Source organism: Anolis sagrei, chromosome 11 (genome assembly GCF_037176765.1).
Source record: "Anolis sagrei isolate rAnoSag1 chromosome 11, rAnoSag1.mat, whole genome shotgun sequence".
Classification (NCBI taxonomy): domain Eukaryota; kingdom Metazoa; phylum Chordata; class Lepidosauria; order Squamata; family Dactyloidae; genus Anolis; species Anolis sagrei.
Genome location: NC_090031.1, coordinates 25,317,532 through 25,335,131, shown reverse-complemented (window position 1 = coordinate 25,335,131; position 17,600 = coordinate 25,317,532). Strand labels below are relative to the sequence as shown.

General features: G+C 46.3%; 1 protein-coding gene across 1 annotated transcript in view; it reads left to right on the top strand.

Annotated features, from left to right (window-relative positions):
• LOC132763481 (sarcoplasmic/endoplasmic reticulum calcium ATPase 3) overlaps positions 1 to 17,600 on the top strand; it is a 62,236-nt gene that overhangs the window by 31,505 nt on the left and 13,131 nt on the right. The window contains exons 8-14 of the mRNA XM_060756975.2: positions 527 to 991; positions 5,801 to 5,889; positions 9,910 to 10,012; positions 12,030 to 12,161; positions 12,322 to 12,453; positions 16,336 to 16,554; positions 16,955 to 17,290. Coding sequence (XP_060612958.2) covers positions 527 to 991; positions 5,801 to 5,889; positions 9,910 to 10,012; positions 12,030 to 12,161; positions 12,322 to 12,453; positions 16,336 to 16,554; positions 16,955 to 17,290 — 1,476 coding nt within the window. The remainder of the gene's footprint in view (positions 1 to 526; positions 992 to 5,800; positions 5,890 to 9,909; positions 10,013 to 12,029; positions 12,162 to 12,321; positions 12,454 to 16,335; positions 16,555 to 16,954; positions 17,291 to 17,600) is intronic.

The following is a 17,600-nucleotide window of genomic DNA, read 5'->3' as shown; positions in this document are numbered from 1 at the left end:
ATACAACTAATAATAGGATTGCCGGTGATGCAGTGGGTTGAAGCGCTGAGCTGCTGAACTTGCTGACTGAAAGGACAGCGGTTCAAATCTGGGGAGCGGGGTGAGCTCCTGCTGTTAGTCCCAGCTTCTGCCAACCTAGTAGTTTGAAAACATGCAAATATGAGGAGATCAATAGGTACCGCTTAGGCGGGAAGGTAACGGCACTCCATGCAGTCATGCTGACGACATGACTTTGGAGGTGTCTATGGACAACGCTGGCTCTTTGGCTTAGAAATGGAGATGAGCATCAGAGTCCCAGAGTCGGACACGACTAGACCTAATGTCAGCGGAAACCTTTACCTTTACCTACTACTAATACTAGTACCTAATATGCGATTCCTCTCCCTTCCTGTGGCCTTAGCCCCACTGTTCTGAACTGGGAGTAGCGATGCCAGTGGGGTGGCCTGTGTCCTGAGGACACGCTCTCAAGCTTGCCCACACGTGACTCCCGGCCTACCCCTCACACCCCATTGTTGCTTCTTTGCAGGGCACTAACATTGCGGCCGGCAAGGCGGTGGGTGTGGTGATTGCCACAGGGGTCTTCACCGAGATCGGCAAGATCCGGAACCAGATGGCGGCCACGGAACCGGAGAAGACGCCGCTGCAGCAGAAGCTGGACGAGTTCAGCCAGCAGCTCTCCAAGGTCATCTCGCTGGTCTGCGTGGCCGTCTGGGTCATCAACATCGGGCACTTTGCCGACCCTGTCCACGGGGGCTCCTGGCTGCGTGGCGCCATCTACTACTTCAAGATTGCGGTGGCCCTGGCTGTGGCCGCCATCCCCGAGGGGCTCCCGGCCGTCATCACCACCTGCCTGGCGCTGGGCACACGCCGCATGGCCAAGAAGAACGCCATCGTGCGCAGCCTCCCCTCCGTGGAGACCCTCGGCTGCACCTCCGTCATCTGCTCCGACAAGACCGGCACGCTCACCACCAACCAGATGTCCGTCTGCAGGGTGAGTCCCGCGACCACGTGGCCAGCCGTTTCGTGCTCTTCGGTGGGCCCCCCACGCCAGGGTCTCGCAATGCAGAGGCCGGATCACAAACATTTGCAGAAAGCATCATAGAGTCAGAAGGGACCTCTAGAGGCCATCCAGTCCAACCCCCTTCTGTCTTCATGCAGGAAAAGCACAATCGAAACCCTTCCATCAGATGGCCATCCAACCTCAATAATAGTGATACTGATACTAATAATGATATCATTGGAAGAGACTCCTGGGCCCATCCCTTCCAACCCCCTTCTGTCTTCATGCAGGAAAAGCACAATTAAAGCCCTTCCAACAGATGGCCATCCAACCTCAATAATAATAATAATAATAATAATGATAGTGATAGTGATAGTGGTACTAATAATATCATTGGAAGAAACTCCTGATCTTTTCCCCTCCAATCCCCTTCTGCCTTCATGCAGGAAAGGCACAATCAAAACACCCCCAACAGATGGCCATCCAACCTCAATAATAATAATAATAATGATAGTGATAGTGATACTAATAATGATATCATTGGAAGAGACTTCTAGGCCCATCCCTTCCAACCCCCTTCTGCCTTCATGCAGGAAAAGCACAATCAAAGCCCTTCGAAGAGATGGCCATCCAACCTCAATAATAATAATAATAGTGATAGTGATAGTGATACTAATAATAATATCCTTAGAAGAGACTCTTGGGCCCATCCCCTCCAACCTCCTTCTGCCTTCATGCAGGAAAAGCACAATTAAAACACCCCCGACAGATGGCCATCCAACCTCAATACTAATAATAATAATGAGAGTGATAATGATATCATTGGAAGAGACTCCTGGGCCCATCCCTTCCAACTCCCTTCTGTCTTCATGCAGGAAAAGCACAATCAAAGCCCTTCCAACAGATGGCCATCCAACCTCAATAATAATAATAATAATAATAATAGTGATAGTGATAGTGATACTAATAATGATATCATTGGAAGAAACTCCTGGTCTTTTCCCCTCCAATCCCCTTCTGCCTTCATGCAGGAAAGGCACAATCAAAACACCCCCAACAGATGGCCATCCAACCTCAATAATAATAATAATAATAATAATAATAATAGTGATAGTGATACTAATAATGATATCATTGGAAGAGACTTCTAGGCCCATCCCTTCCAACCCCCTTCTGTTTTCATGCAGGAAAAGCACAGTTAAAGCCCTTCCAACAGATGGCCATCCAACCTCAATAATAATAATAATAATAATAATAATAATAATAATAATAATAATGAGTGATAATGATATCATTGGAAGAGACTCCTGGGCCCATCCCCTCCAACCTCCTTCTGTCTTCTTGCAGGAAAAGCACAATCAAAGCCCTTCCAACAGATGGCCATCCAACCTCAATAATAATAATAATAATAATAATAGTGATACTACTAATAATATCATTGGAAGAGACTCCTGGGCCCATCCCCTCCAACCTCCTTCTGCCTTCATGCAGGAAAAGCACAATCAAAATACCCCCAACAGATGGCCATGCAACCACAATATTTTTTTGTGTGTGTGTCAGGAGCGACTTGAGTTGCTTCTGGTGTGAGAGAATTGGGCATCTGCAAGGACGTTGCCCAGGGGACGTTGCCTAGATGTGTGACCATCCTGTGGGAGGCTTCTCTCATGTCCACGCATGGGAAGCTGGAGCTGGCAGACAGGAGCTCACCCCGCTCCTCAGATTTGAACCGCCAACCCTTGGTCAGCGGTCCTGCGGCACAGGACCTGCAATAATAATAATAATAATTATTATTATTATTATTAATCACCCCTGACAGATGGTCATCCAACCTCTATAATATTAATAATGATGAATGATGATAATAATGTATTGTTGAAGGTTTTCAAGGCTGGAATCACTGGAGTGTTGTGTGGTTTCCTGTTCGTGTGGCCAATGTGTTCTAGTAGCATTTGCTCCTGTGTTCGTTTCGCCTGCACCTGTGCCTGGCATCTTCAGAGGATCTGAAGGTAGTAAAGCCAGCGGAGTATATAATATGCCTGTGGAATCATGTCCTGAGTGGGAGAGAAGACCCAATGTCGATTGACCAAGTGTCAAAGGTGCCATGAGCAAGCCTGATCTGCAAGTGTTTGAGTGGGATCCATCCACCCATTCGCATGTGAGTAAGCGAGAAGGTGGCATTGCCAGTCGTCATAGTCACACGCTAATGGATGGATCCCACTCAAAACACTTGCACATCCTCAGAAAGTTGCATTATTGCCTTTTCCCTCTGTGACAAAAGTGGGAATGAAAGTAGGAAAGGAGGGAGAGAGAAAGAGAGACCTTTGCACATGAAACACGTCAGATCATGCGCCGTGGCTTTCCATGGGGAGATTACCCTCAGTCCCCGGCTTGAACTAAGCCTCCGTCCACAAAGCTGATCTGAACAAAGCAAATACTTTCTCCTTGGCTGTGCAACGCCATTCGAAACGGGGTGCCGGTTGTTAAGGCTCCGCAGCCAGGAGTTCCCTGGCTAAATAAATAACAGCCAATGTTTAAACAGCGGGAAGAAGGTTTTGCCGGTTCGTTCCGCAAGTTAAATATTTGCCCGGCTGCTTCTGCTGCGAAACGCAGGGAGGATGTTTGTTTCCAAACAGGCAAATGCACAATGAAAGGCCCGGGAAGATCCTGGATGGCTCTCGACCAAAGAAGGAGGGACCATTATCTGTGTGTGTGTTTGTTGTGGCTTCTGTTCCTTTCTTGGATGGCCATCTGTCAGGAGGGGTCAGAAGGGGTTGGACTGCATGGCCTTTGGCGTCCCTTCCGACTAGGATATGATTTTATTGTCATAATCATCATCATTGTTATGAGGTTGGGTGGCTGTCTGTTGGGAGGGATCGGATGGTGTCTCCCATTAGGGCAGAAGGGGTTGGACTTCATGGCCTTTGGGGTCCCTTCCGATTCAAGGATGTTATGATAATATCATCATCATCATCATGATTGTTATGAGGTTGGGTGGCCATCTGTCGGGAGAGATCGGACTACATGGCCTTTGGGGTCCCTTCCGACTCCAGGATATGATTATATTGTCATAATCATCATCATAATCATCATCATTGTTATGAGGTTGGGTGGCCATCTATCGGGAGGGATTGGATGGTGTCCCCCTTTAGGGCAGAACGGGTTGGACTTCATGGCCTTTGGGGTACCTTCCGATTCTAGGATGTTATGATTATATTATTATCATCATCATCATTGTTATGAGGTTGGGTGGCCGTCTGTTGGGAGGGATCGGATGGTGTCTCCCATTAGGGCAGAAGGGGTTGGACTTCATGGCCTTTGGGGTCCCTTCCGATTCAAGGATGTTATGATAATATCATCATCATCATCATGATTGTTATGAGGTTGGGTGGCCATCTGTCGGGAGAGATCGGACTACATGGCCTTTGGGGTCCCTTCCGACTCCAGGATATGATTATATTATCATAACAATCATCATCATTGTTATGAGGTTGGGTGGCCGTCTGTCAGGAGGGATCGGATGGTGTCTCCCTTTAGGGCAAAATGGGTAGGACTTCATGGCGTTTGAGGTTCCTTTCAATTCTAGGATGTTATGATTATATTATCATCATCATCATGATTGTTATGAGGTTGGGTGGCCATCTGTCGGGAGGGATCGGATGGTGTCTCCCTTTAGGGCAGAATGGGTTGGACGGCATGGCCTTTGGAGTCCCTTCCAACTCCAGGATATGATTATATTATCATAACAATCATCATAATTGTTATGAGGTTGGGTGGCCGTCTGTCAGGAGGGATCGGATGGTGTCTCCCTTTAGGGCAAAATGGGTTGGACTTCATGGCGTTTGAGGTTCCTTTCGATTCTAGGATGTTATGATTATATTATCATCATCATCATCACAATTGTTATGAGGTTAGGTGGCCATCTGTCGGGAGGGATCGGATGGTGTCTCCCTTTAGGGCAGAATGGGTTGGACTGCATGGCCTTTGGAGTCCCTTCCGACTCCATGATATGATTATATTATCATAATCATCATCATCATTGTTATGAGGTTGAGTGGCCATCTGTCGGGAGGGATCGGATGGTGTCTCTTCTGCATACCTCCGCGGTTTGGCTTTTTAAAAAGCCTTCCTTTGCCGGATGGATCAAGCCTGCTGTTGGCTGGCTTCCCTGCCTGCCGGTGCTGCAGCGTCTTCTTCTCGTTCCCAATGGTCCTTCACCATGCCGCAGAGAAGTAGAGGTGCCAAGAGCTGGAAGGAGACCCCCAAGGTCATCCAGTCCAACCCCTTTCTTCCTGCCAAGCAGCAAGATCCACACCTGACCTCCATCTTCCTGTCCAGGAGTCTCATTTTAATACAGTCCATATCAAACCCAGAATTATCTGAACTTCTTGTAAGAGAGTTTGCCAATTGGATGTTTGACTTCCATAGCTATTGGTTCCTTTGGGCAGAATGGGGTCAGACTAGATGGCCTCTGGAGACCCCCTCCCGGCCTCAAGGTTTTCTGGTCCCCTCGGCCACTGTTCAGCCTGCCTTTCCTCTTCTGTGTATTTTAATATGTATTTTGTATTGCAATATATTTTAATACAGAATGCGAGTTTATGTGTAAACATTGTAAACATTTAATATGTATTTTTAATGCATGTGATATGTAATCTGTATCGCAATACATTTTAATGTTTGCAATGTTTATGTGTAAACATTGTAAACATCGCCTTGAGCCACGAGGAGAGAGAGAGGCCAGTAAGAAATACCATTATTATTATTATTATTATTATTATTATTATTATTATTATTATTTTGCAGATGTTCGTTGTTGAGAAAATTGAGGGGATCCATTGCACTTTGCACGAGTTCAGCATCACAGGCTCGACCTACACGCCGGAGGGGCAAATGTGAGCGTTCAGCAAACACCATGTTGAGCAAAAAGGGGGGAAGAAGGTGGACCTCTGGGGCAATCCCGACCCATTTGGGAACCACATTTATTGTTTTATACTGGAATATTTGTATTTAAGTGGAGTTGTGCTTTGTCCGCCTGTTTTAATTAAGGTGGGCAACTCCTACAATAGTCATTACTTTGACTATTATTATGAGTCCTAGTGTATCTACCTGAGTGTCTCTTCTTTCTTTCCTTTTTTCCCCTTTTTCTCTTCCTTCATCCCTTATTTTTCTTTCTTCTCTCCCTTTCCTTATCTCTTCTTTCCCTCTTCCTTTCTCCTTCTTTCTCTTTCTTTTCCTTCCCTTCCCTTCCGTTCTTTCTCCCTCCCTCCCTCCCTCCTTCCTTCCTTCCTTTCTCTTCCCTTCTTTTTCTTTCTCTCCTCCTCTCCAGTCATACCTTTTCTCTCCTTCCCTCCTTCCTTCCCTCCTTCCTTCCTTCCTTTCTCTTCCCTTCTTTCTCTTTCTCTCCTCCTCTCCAGTCACACCTTTTCTCTCCTTCCTTCCCTCCCTCCCTCCCTCCGTCCATCCGTCCTTCCTTCTGCTTACTTTCTTTCTCTTTCTCTTTCTCCCCTCCCCTCCTACCATACCTTTTTTCTTTCTTTCTTTCTTTCTTTCTCTCCTTCCTTCCTTCCTTCCTTCCTTCCTTCCTTCCTTCCTTCCTTCCTTCTTCTTCCCTTCTTTTTCTTTCTCTCCTCCTCTCCGGTCACATCTTTTCTGTCTCCTTCCTTCTTTCCTTCCTTCCTTCCTTCCTTCCTTCCTTCCTTCCGCTTACTTTCTTTCTCTTTCTCCCCTCCTTTCCTCTCTTACCCTTTCTCTCTCTCTCTCTTTCCTTCCTTCCTTCCTTCCTTCCTTCCTTCCCTTCCTTTTTCTCCATATTTCTCTTTCTTCCCTCACTTTCCTCTCTCTCCTTTTCTTTTCTTTCTTTCCTTCCTTCCTCTCCTCTCCTCTCCTCTTTCTGCATTCCTTTTTTCCTTTTCTTTCCCTTCCTTTCTTCCTCTTCCCTTCTCTTCCTTTCTTCACTCCCTTCAGCACTCCTTTTTCCTTTTCCTCCTTTTCCCTCCCTCCCTCCCTCCCTCCCTCCCTCCCTCCCTCCCTCCCTCCCATCATCTTCCATTCTCTTCTTTTTCCTTCTTCACTCCTCTTTTTGTCCCTCGTCCCTTTCCTTTCCCTCTTTCTCTTCCTTCCTTCTTCTTGTCTTCTTTTTTCTTCTTCACTCCTTTCTACATTCCTTTTCCCTTTTCTTTCCCTCCCTCCCTCCCTTACTTACTTCCTTCGTTCCTTTCCTTCCTCTTCCATTCTCTATTTCACTCCTCTTTTTGTCCCTCGTCCCTTCCTCCCTTCTCTTTCTTCCCTTCCCTTCCTTCATTGGGCCTTTCCTTGGAAGTCACTCTCTCTCAGCCTCAGGCTGAGGCCGGTACACACAATCGTACCCACCCCACACACACACACTTCCACAACCTCCCTCTCCATCCAAGGCCCCCTCCCTCCTTCCCTCCCTTTTGGGGGGCCCTGACTGCTGCCTTCAGGGCTGTAGCTCATCCTTCCTATATGATCTTCTGCTGCCCTCTTGTGGTTTCATCTCAGCTCTGCATACATACATACATACATACATACATACCTAGAGGTCAGTAGCCAATCCTTTCTGTATACCTTGCTTACTCGAATCTAATATGACCTTGCCAAAATGAGGGTGCACATTAGATCCACATCATACATTATTGTTGTTGTTGTTAACTTTACGTCTACCCAATCTGTCTCCCTCCAGGACTCACAGCAACTCACAATTACACACTTTAGTCAAGCTTGAAAAACACAATATATATATTTAAACCAATTAAATAGTAACAGTGGGGTGGAAAGAGAACAAAACACAATAAATGCACTTTTCTCTCTCTTTTCTTCCATCCTTTCCTTCCTTATTTCTCCATATTTCTCTTTCTTCCCTCCCTTCCCTTCCCTTCCCTTCCCTTCCCTTCCCTTCCCTTCCCTTCCCTTCCCTTCCCTTCCTTTCTCTCCCCTTCCTTCTCTTTCTCTCCTCCCCTCCTCTCATACCTTTTCTCTCTCTTTTCTTCCATCCTTCCCTTCCTTTTTTCTCCATATTTCTCTTTCTTTCTTCCTCCCCTTCCTCCCTCCCTTCCTCTTTTCACTTCCCTTCCTTTCTCTCCCCTTCCTTCTCTTTCTCTCCTCCCCTCCTCTCATACCTTTTCTCTCTCTTTTCTTCCATCCTTCCCTTCCTTTTTTCTTCATATTTCTCTTTCTTCCCTGCCTTTCTTTGTCTCTTCTTCCCTTCCTTCTTCCCTTCCCTTCCTTTCTCTCCCCTTCCTTCTCTTTCTCTCCTCCCCTTTCTCTCTCTTTTGTTCCTTCCTTCCCTTCCTTTTTTCTTCATATTTCTCTTTCTTCCCTCCCTTTTTGTCTCTCCTTCCTTCCTTCCTTCCTTCCTTCCTTCCTTCCTTCCTTCCTTCTCTTTCTCCCCTCCCCTCCTCTGATACATTTTCACTCTCTTTTCTTCCATCCTTCCCTTCCTTTTTTCTTCATATTTCTCTTTCTTCCCTCCCTTTTTGTCTCTCCTTCCTTCCTTCCATCCTTCCTTCTCTTTCTCTCCTTCCCTCCTCTGCTACCTTTTCTCTCTCCTTTCTTCCATCATTCCCTTCCTTTTTTCTCCATATTTCTTTCTTCCCTCCCTTTCTTTGTCTCTTCTTCCCTTCCTTCCATCTCTTCCCTTCCCTTCTCTCCCCTTCCTTCTCTTTCTCTCTTCCCCTCCTCTCATACCTTTTCTCTCTTTTCTTCCGTCCTTCCCTTCCTTTTTGCTCCATATTTCTCTTTCTTCTTTCCCTTTCTTTGTCTCTTCTTCCTTCCCTCCCTCCCTCCCTCCCTCCCTTCCTCTTTTCCCTTCCCTTCCTTTCTCTCCCCTCCTCCTCTCGTACCTTTTCTCTCTCTTTTCTTCCATCCTTCCCTTCCATTTTTCTCCATATTTCTCTTTCTTCCCTCCCTTCCCTTCCTTTCTCTCCCCTTCCTTCTCTTTCTCTCTTCCCCTCCTCTCTTACCTTTTTTCTCTCTTTTCTTCCATCCTTCCCTTCCTTTTTTCTCCATATTTCTCTTTCTTCCTTTCCTTTCTTTGTCTCTTCTTCCTTCCCTCCCTTTCTCCCTCCCTTCCTCTTTTCCCTTCCCTTCCTTTCTCTCCCCTCCTCCTCTCATACCTTTTCTCTCTCTATTCTTCCTTCCTTTCCTGTTCTTCCTCTTTCTTTTTCCTGGGGGTGCGCTATGGACAGGGTGGCCCATGGGGCCTCCTCCATCTGAGATTCTTTGAGATTCCCTTCTGCCCTTTGCAATATCAGAAACCAAGATCTGTCCCATATTTCCCCCACTGGGAGGACTCGCTTATCTTCTTACCCATCTTCAGGCTGAGCCAAAGCCAAAAGGGATGATGCTTCCGGGGTTCCTCTTGGAGGGACCCAATGTGGTGGGATCCTGGGATTTGTAGTTTGGTGAGGCCTCTGCATCATTCTGCAGAGAAGCTCAAGGCCTTGCCAAACTACATCCCCCAAGACTCTAAGGCAGTTAAAGTGCATTCATTCTGCAGCAGGGATTTATTTCCTGGAAGTTTTGTTGTTCAAACACAATCTATATATATAAAAAGGTTGTTGTCGTCGTGAGTGGCTTAAAAACAAAAGAACCACTGGGCCAATACCCACCACATTTGGCAACAAAACTCCTCACCATACAAGGTGTGACCAACAATAATAAAAATTAGGAAAACACCCAAAACAACTTACAAATCCTTAGTAAATGGAGAAGCCACCACAGCGCATGCGTGCAGCTGTGGGGTGTGTGCATGTGCTTGAGACTCGAGTCAAGTCATTTGGGATCCAGAATAGGAATGGGATCCAGAAAAGTGATCTCGCCTGTGACCTGCGAGCTTTTGCGCTCCCCATTCAGATTACAGCAGGTTCTTCTCCTCCTCTCTCATTTTCCTGCAGCTTGAAGGATGGCTGCCCAGTCCAGTGTGGCCAGTTTGACGGCTTGGTGGAGCTGGCCACCATCTGCGCCCTTTGCAATGACTCCTCTCTCGACTACAACGAGGTGAGTGGCAGGAAGTCGGACTTGACTCTTGCCCCTGAAACACAGACAGCTTTCTCCTTGTGCAGAGAAAAAATGGGGCTATAAATAAACATCAACATAACAACAACAACACTTTATTTATATCCTGCTCTGTCTCCCCGAGGAGGGGACTCGGAGTGGAATACAACATACACAGATAGGCAAACATTCAGTGCCTTTAATACAGTGATGTACAAATACACAGAACAAAGGCAAAGGCTTCCCCTTTCACCTCCGGCTTTCTGGAGGCGGTACTCAAAGGTAAAGGCTTCCCCTTTCACCTCTGGCTTCTGAAGATGGTACTCAAAGGTAAAGGCTTCCCCTTTCACCTCTGGCTTCTGAAGATGGTACTCAAAGGTAAAGGCTTCCCCTTTCACCTCTGGCTTCTGGAGGCAGTACTCAAAGGTAAAGGCTTCCCCTTTCACTTCTGGCTTCTGGAGGCAGTACTCAAAGGTAAAGGCTTCCCCTTTCACCTCTGGCTTCTGAAGATGTTACTCAAAGGTAAAGGCTTCCCCTTTCACCTCCGGCTTTCTGTAGGCAGTACTCCAAGGTAAAGGCCTCCCCTTTCACCTCCGGCTTTCTGGAGATGATACTCAAAAGTAAAGGCTTCCCCTTTCACCTCTGGCTTTCTGGAGGCGGTACTAAAAGGTAAGGCTTCCCCTTTTACCTCCAGCTTTCTGGAGGCGGTACTCAAAGGTAAAGGCTTCCCCTTTCACCTCCGGTTTCTGCAGTACTAAAAGGTAAAGGCTTCCCCTTTTCCCTTTCCCCTCTGGCTTCTGGAGGCTGTACTCAAAGGTAAAGGCTTCCCCTTTCACCTCCTGTTCCTGGAGGCAGTACTAAAAGGCAGTACTCAAAGGTAAAGGCTTCCCCTTTCACCTCCGGTTTCTGCAGTACTCAAAGGTAAAGGCTTCCCCTTTTACCTCCGGCTTTCTGGAGGCGGTACTCAAAGATAAAGGCTTCCCCTTTCACCTCCGGCTTTCTGGAGACGGTACTCAAAGGTAAAGGCTTCCCCTTTCACCTCCGGCTTTCTGGAGGCGGTACTCAAAGGTAAAGGCTTCCCCTTTCACCTCCGGCTTTCTGGAGGCTGTACTCAAAGGTAAAGGCTTCCCCTTTCACCTCCGGTTTCTGCAGTACTCAAAGATAAAGGCTTCCCCTTTCACCTCTGGCTTCTGGAGGCAGTACTCAAAGGCAGTACTCAGAGGTAAAGGCTTCTCCTTTCACCTCCAGTTTCTGGAGGCAGTACTCAAAGGCAATACTCAAAGGTAAAGGCTTCCCCTTTCACCTCTTGCTTCTGGAGGCGGTAATCAAAGGTAAAGGTTTCCCCTTTCACCTCCGGTTTCTGCAGTACTCAAAGGTAAAGGCTTCCCCCTTCACCTCTGGCTTGCAGAGGTGGTACTCAAAGGTAAAGGCTGCATCGGTGTCATGATTACCTTTCCACCGATTGATCTACTCACATTTGCATGTTTTTGAACTGCTAGGTTGGCAGAAGCTGGGGGTCACAAAGGGAGTTCACCCCAACCCATGGCTTAGAACTGCCAACCTTTAAGTCAGCAAATTAAATAGTTCAATGGTTTAACCCGTTGTTCCACCGTAGCCCGCTAATAAACAATAGGTGGGTCCTCTGGTTGTGGTTGCATGGTATATCCGAACCAGGCTGTCCTTTAGTTATTTATTTATTTACAGTATTTATATCCCGCCCTTCTCACCCCACAGGGGACTCAGAGCAGATCACAGTGCACATATATATGGCAAACATTCAATGCCATAGACACACAACATATATAGACAGACACACAGTATATTTAACTTTCCAGCTTCATGAGAGTATGGTTGAATTCCGGCCACCGGGGGAGCTGTAGCATCACCGTCCGCTTGTGACACTGATGGAGTACTTCCTCATTCGTTTGCACACTGCTGGAGAGTTTTATGGCATCGTAAATTAGTTAAATAAGCCTCCCTGCATAAGTGGTTTACTTGCCTCTGCCTTTCCTCATTTCAGTCTAAGAAGGTCTATGAAAAAGTGGGGGAAGCGACCGAGACGGCCTTGACGTGCCTGGTGGAGAAGATGAATGTCTTCGACACCGACACCAGCGGCCTCTCTCCGGCTGAGAGGGCTAACACTTGCAACACCGTGAGTAGGAGCATCCGGTGCTAACGTTGGGGGGAGCCCGGACGGAGACACAATCTGATCCCTCCCGACAGATGGCCACCCAGGCCCCGCCGGGACTTCCTTATGGCTTTGCTGACCCTGTCCCCCCACCGTCTCCTCCTTCTCTTCTCCTCTCCTGCAGGTGATCAAGCGGCTGATGAGGAAGGAGTGCACCCTGGAGTTTTCGCGCGACCGCAAATCCATGTCCGTCTTTTGCACGCCGGTGGCCGCCAGCGCCGGGCACAACTCTTCTGGCAGCAAGCTCTTCGTCAAGGTAAAGCCTGCCCGTTTTGTTTTGTTTTTTTAAATAGTGTTTATTAAATTTTAAACATACATAGGCTAAAATGACAAAGAAAAAAATGGTAATACAAAGACATATGCACTTAACCCCCTCATCTAACCCCAAACCCCACCACCACTACAACATCAAACAATAAACACACTAAAAGCTAGATAAACAGGATAGGGAAGGTTATAAGGGTAAAGACATTGGGGTTTGGGATGGGTGGAGGGGGGAAAGAGGAAGGGAATACTACACTAAGGGTAGTATTTATATGTGAATATAATATCCTTTCTGCTATTGTCATGTTCACATCACATCAAATCACTCTCAACAAAAGATTCCTCCCAGGCACTTCCAAGCCATTAAATGCTAATCAAGGTGGTCAGTTGAAAAATTCACACCTAGCTCCAGCAGACAAAAGTCCTTTGTCCCACCCTGGTCATTCCACAGATATATAAACCCATTTTCCTACTTCCAACAGACCTCACTACCTCTGAGGATGCTTGCCATAGATGCAGGCGAACCATCAGGAGAAAATGCCTCTAGAACATGGCCATATAGCTCGGAAAAACCTACAACTGTCATGTTCTGCAATGCTTTATATGTGCATATAATATCCTTGCTGCTATTGTCATGTTGTGCAATGCTTTATATGTGCATATAATGTTCTTACTGCTATTGTCATGTTGTGCAATGCTTTATATGTGCATAGATTCTTGCTGCTATTGTCATGTAGCACAATGCTTTATATGTGCATATAATATCCTTGTTACTATTGTCATCTAGAACGATGCTTTATACGTGCATATAGTATTCTTGCTGCTATTGTCATGTAGTACAATGCTTTATATGTGCATATAGTATTCTTACTGCTATCGTCATGTAGTGCAATGCTTTATATGTGCATATAATATCCTTGCTGCTATTGTCATGTTGTGCAATGCTTTATATGTGCATATAATATCCTTGCTGCTATTGTCATGTTGTGCAATGCTTTATATGTGCATATAATATCCTTGCTGCTATTGTCATGTTGTGCAATGCTTTATATGTGCATATAATATCCTTGCTGCTATTGTCATGTAGTGCAATGCTTTATATGTGCATATAATATCCTTGCTGCTATTGTCATGTAGTGCAATGCTTTATATGTGCATATAATATCCTTGCTGCTATTGTCATGTTGTGCAATGCTTTATATGTGCATATAATAGCCTTGCTTCTATTGTCATGTTGTGCAATGCTTTATATGTGCATATAATAGCCTTGCTGCTATTGTCATGTAGTGCAATGCTTTATATGTGCATATAATATCTTTGCTGCTATTGTCATGTTGTGCAATGCTTTATATGTGCATATAGTATTCTTGCTGCTATTGTCATCATGTAGCGCAATGCTCTATATGTGCATATAATGTCCTTGCTGCTATTGTCATGTTGTGCAATGCTTTATATGTGCATATAATGTTCTTGCTGCTATTGTCATGTAGCGCAATGCTTTACATGCTCATATAATCTTGCTGCTATTGTCATGTAGTGCAATGCTTTATATGTGAGTATAATATCCTTGCTGCTATTGTCATGTAGCGCAATGCTTTATATTTGCATATAATATCTTTGCTGTTACTGTCATGTAGTGCAATGCTTTATATTTCCGTATAATATTCCTGGTGCTATTGTCATGTAGTGCAATACTTTATTGTGCATATAGTATTCTTACTGTTATTGTCATCATGTAGCGCAATGCTTTGTAAGTGCATATAATGTCCTTGCTGCTATTGTCATGTAGCGCAATGCTTTATATGTGCATATAATATCTTTGTTGCTATTGTCATGTAGTGTGAGGCTTTATATGTGCATATAATATCCTTGTTAGTTTTGACGGTGTGGTGAATGAGTTAGAACCAGACATCCTGAGGAGTGAGGTTGAATGGGCCTTAAGAAGCATTGCTAACAACAAGGCAGCAGGAGACGACGGGATCCCAGCTGAACTGTTTAAAATCTTAAAAGATGATGCTGTCAAGGTGATGCATGCCATTTGCCAGCAAATATGGAAAACACAAGAATGGCCATCAGACTGGAAAAAATCAACTTATATCCCCATACCAAAAAAGGGAAATGCAAAAGACTGCTCAAACTTCCGTACAGTGGCCCTTATTTCTCATGCCAGTAAGGTAATGCTCAAGATCCTGCAAGGAAGACTCCAGCAATACATGGAGCGAGAGTTGCCAGATGTTCAAGCTGGGTTTAGAAAAGGCAGAGGAACGAGAGACCAGATTGCCAATATCCGCTGGATAATGGAGAAAGGCAGGGAGTTTCAGAAAAACATCTACGTCTGCTTCATTGACTATTCTAAAGCCTTTGACTGTGTGGATCATAATAAATTGTGGCAAGTTCTTGGTGGGATGGGCATCCCAAGCCACCTTGTCTCTCTCCTGAGGAATCTGTACAAGGACCAAGTAGCAACAGTCAGAACTGACCACGGAACAACAGACTGGTTCAAGATTGGGAAAGGCGTACGGCAAGGCTGCATCCTCTCACCCAACCTTTTTAACTTGTATGCAGAACACATCATGCGATGTGCGGAGCTGGATGAATGCAAAGCTGGGGTGAAAATTGCTGGAAGAAACATTAACAACCTCAGATATGCAGATGACACCACTCTGATGGCCGAAAGCGAGGAGGAGTTGAGGAGCCTTTTAATCAAGGTGAAAGAAGAAAGCGCAAAAGCCGGGTTGCAGCTAAACGTCAAAAAAACCAAGATTATGGCAACAAGAATGATTGACAACTGGAAAATAGAGGGAGAAACCGTGGAGGCCGTGACAGACTTTGTATTTCTAGGTGCAAAGATTACTGCAGATGCAGACTGTGGCCAGGAAATCAGAAGACGCTTACTTCTTGGGAGGAGAGCAATGTCCAGTCTCGATAAAATAGTAAAGAGTAGAGACATCAGACTGGCAACAAAGATCCGCCTAGTCAAAGCCATGGTATTCCCTGTAGTCACCTACGGATGTGAGAGCTGGACCTTAGGGAAGGCTGAGCGAAGGAAGATCGATGCTTTTGAGCTGTGGTGTTGGAGGAAAGTGCTGAGAGTGCCTTGGATTGCGAGAAGATCCAACCAGTCCATCCTCCAGGAAATAAAGCCCAACTGCTCACTGGAGGGAAAGATACTAGAGACAAAGTTGAAGTACTTTGGTCACATCATGAGGAGACAGGAAAGCCTAGAGAAGACAATTATGCTGGGGAAAGTGGAGGGCAAAAGGAAGAGGGGCCGACCAAGGACAAGATGGATGGATGGCATCCTTGAAGTGACTGGACTGACCTTGAGGGAGCTGGGGGTGGTAACGGCCGACCAGGGAGCTCTGGCGTGGGCTGGTCCATGAGGTCACGAAGAGTCGGAGACGACTGAACGAATGAACAACAACAACAACATAATATCCTTGCTGCTATTGTTATATAATGCAATGCTTTATATGTGCATATAATATCCTTGCTGCTATTGTCACGTAGTGCAATGCTTTATATGCGTAGCGTTCATCATGTTTTCTTATGCTGCCCCACATAGTAGTAGTAATCATAATTTTTATTTCTTCATGGCTTGAGGCGGGTTGCAACATTGCAAATACACACATTAATCTAAAACACATATTAAAACATATTTCCACAAATACCCAAAGCAAAGATTAAAACGTAAGACGCAATCTTCAAACATTGGGTGAGAATGCAAACATGAACATTAATGAGCATAAGATGCAACTTCAGAATTCATCATTAAGGCTGTCTGGGAGTTCTTGTCTTTCCTGATTTTTACATCAAGAGTTCATCTTAATTATTCTTGTCGGTTCCTCTCCCCCCCCCCCCCCCCCTTTGAAAGGGCGCTCCAGAAAGTGTCATCGAGCGCTGCAACTACGTCCGGGTAGGCACCACCCGGGCCCCTCTGACCCTCTCTGCCAAGGAGACGATACTTTCCAAGATCCGGGAATGGGGCTCCGGGACCGACACTCTGCGTTGCCTGGCCTTGGCCACACGAGACCACCCACCCCGCAAGGAGGACATGCGCCTGGATGATGCCGGACATTTCGCCAGCTACGAGGTGGGTCTGTGGACGGGAAGCGCGAGGAACAAACTCCATCTCTTGACACAGGGGGGCCAAGGCGCCTATCTCGTTGCCAAGTTCCTCAATACAGGCTGTCTCCAACGAGGTATCTACTAGCTTCACTAATAGCAGACACACATTAATGCACAGGGGATGGAAAATGAACCAGAGGAACTTAAACTCTTAACACAGGAAGGCAAAGGCAAAGTGTTGGGACCAAGAATTGTAAAGTAAATTTCACAAAGAGAAAGGAGCAAGAAGGAGCAAAGAAGGAGAAAGCACAAAGGAATTTGAAAGAGATAAGCATTGCTAGGACAAGACATCTGGGCGAGAGGTAGAGAGAGATCGTACAATCCTGTGGTGGATCAATTCCTCACTCCCTTTCTTTGGCTTGCAGACCAACCTGACCTTTGTGGGGTGCGTGGGGATGCTGGACCCGCCCCGGAAGGAAGTGATGTCAGCAATCGAGATGTGCAGACAAGCTGGCATCCGTGTCATCATGATCACCGGGGATAACAAGGGAACAGCAGTAGCCATCTGCCGGAGGATTGGAATCTTCTCGGAGAAGGAGGACGTGTCTGACAAGGCCTACACGGGGCGGGAGTTTGACGACCTCTCACCAGAGGGCCAGAGCCAGGCCTGCCGCGTGGCACGCTGCTTCGCTCGGGTGGAGCCGGCCCACAAGTCCAAGATCGTGGAGTACCTCCAGTCCTTCAATGAAATCACGGCCATGGTGAGTGCCCTAGGATGCCAGATTGGGATCTCCTGAGGCCGAGTCTCCAGTGCCTTATTCTGAGGGAAGGTGGTGTGTGGTGGCTTCCCAGCTCCTGGGGTTTTTGGTTGAAATGGAATATCTAGATCAGAAGGGCTGTCTGGGTGGGATGGACTATTTGGATGAGATGGGATGTCTGGATGAGATGTGATATCTGGATGAGATGGACTGTCCGGATGAGATGGACTATCTGGATGACAGGAACCATCTTGATGACATGAACCATCTTGATGAGATGGAATATCTCAATGAAATGGGCTATCTGGACCAG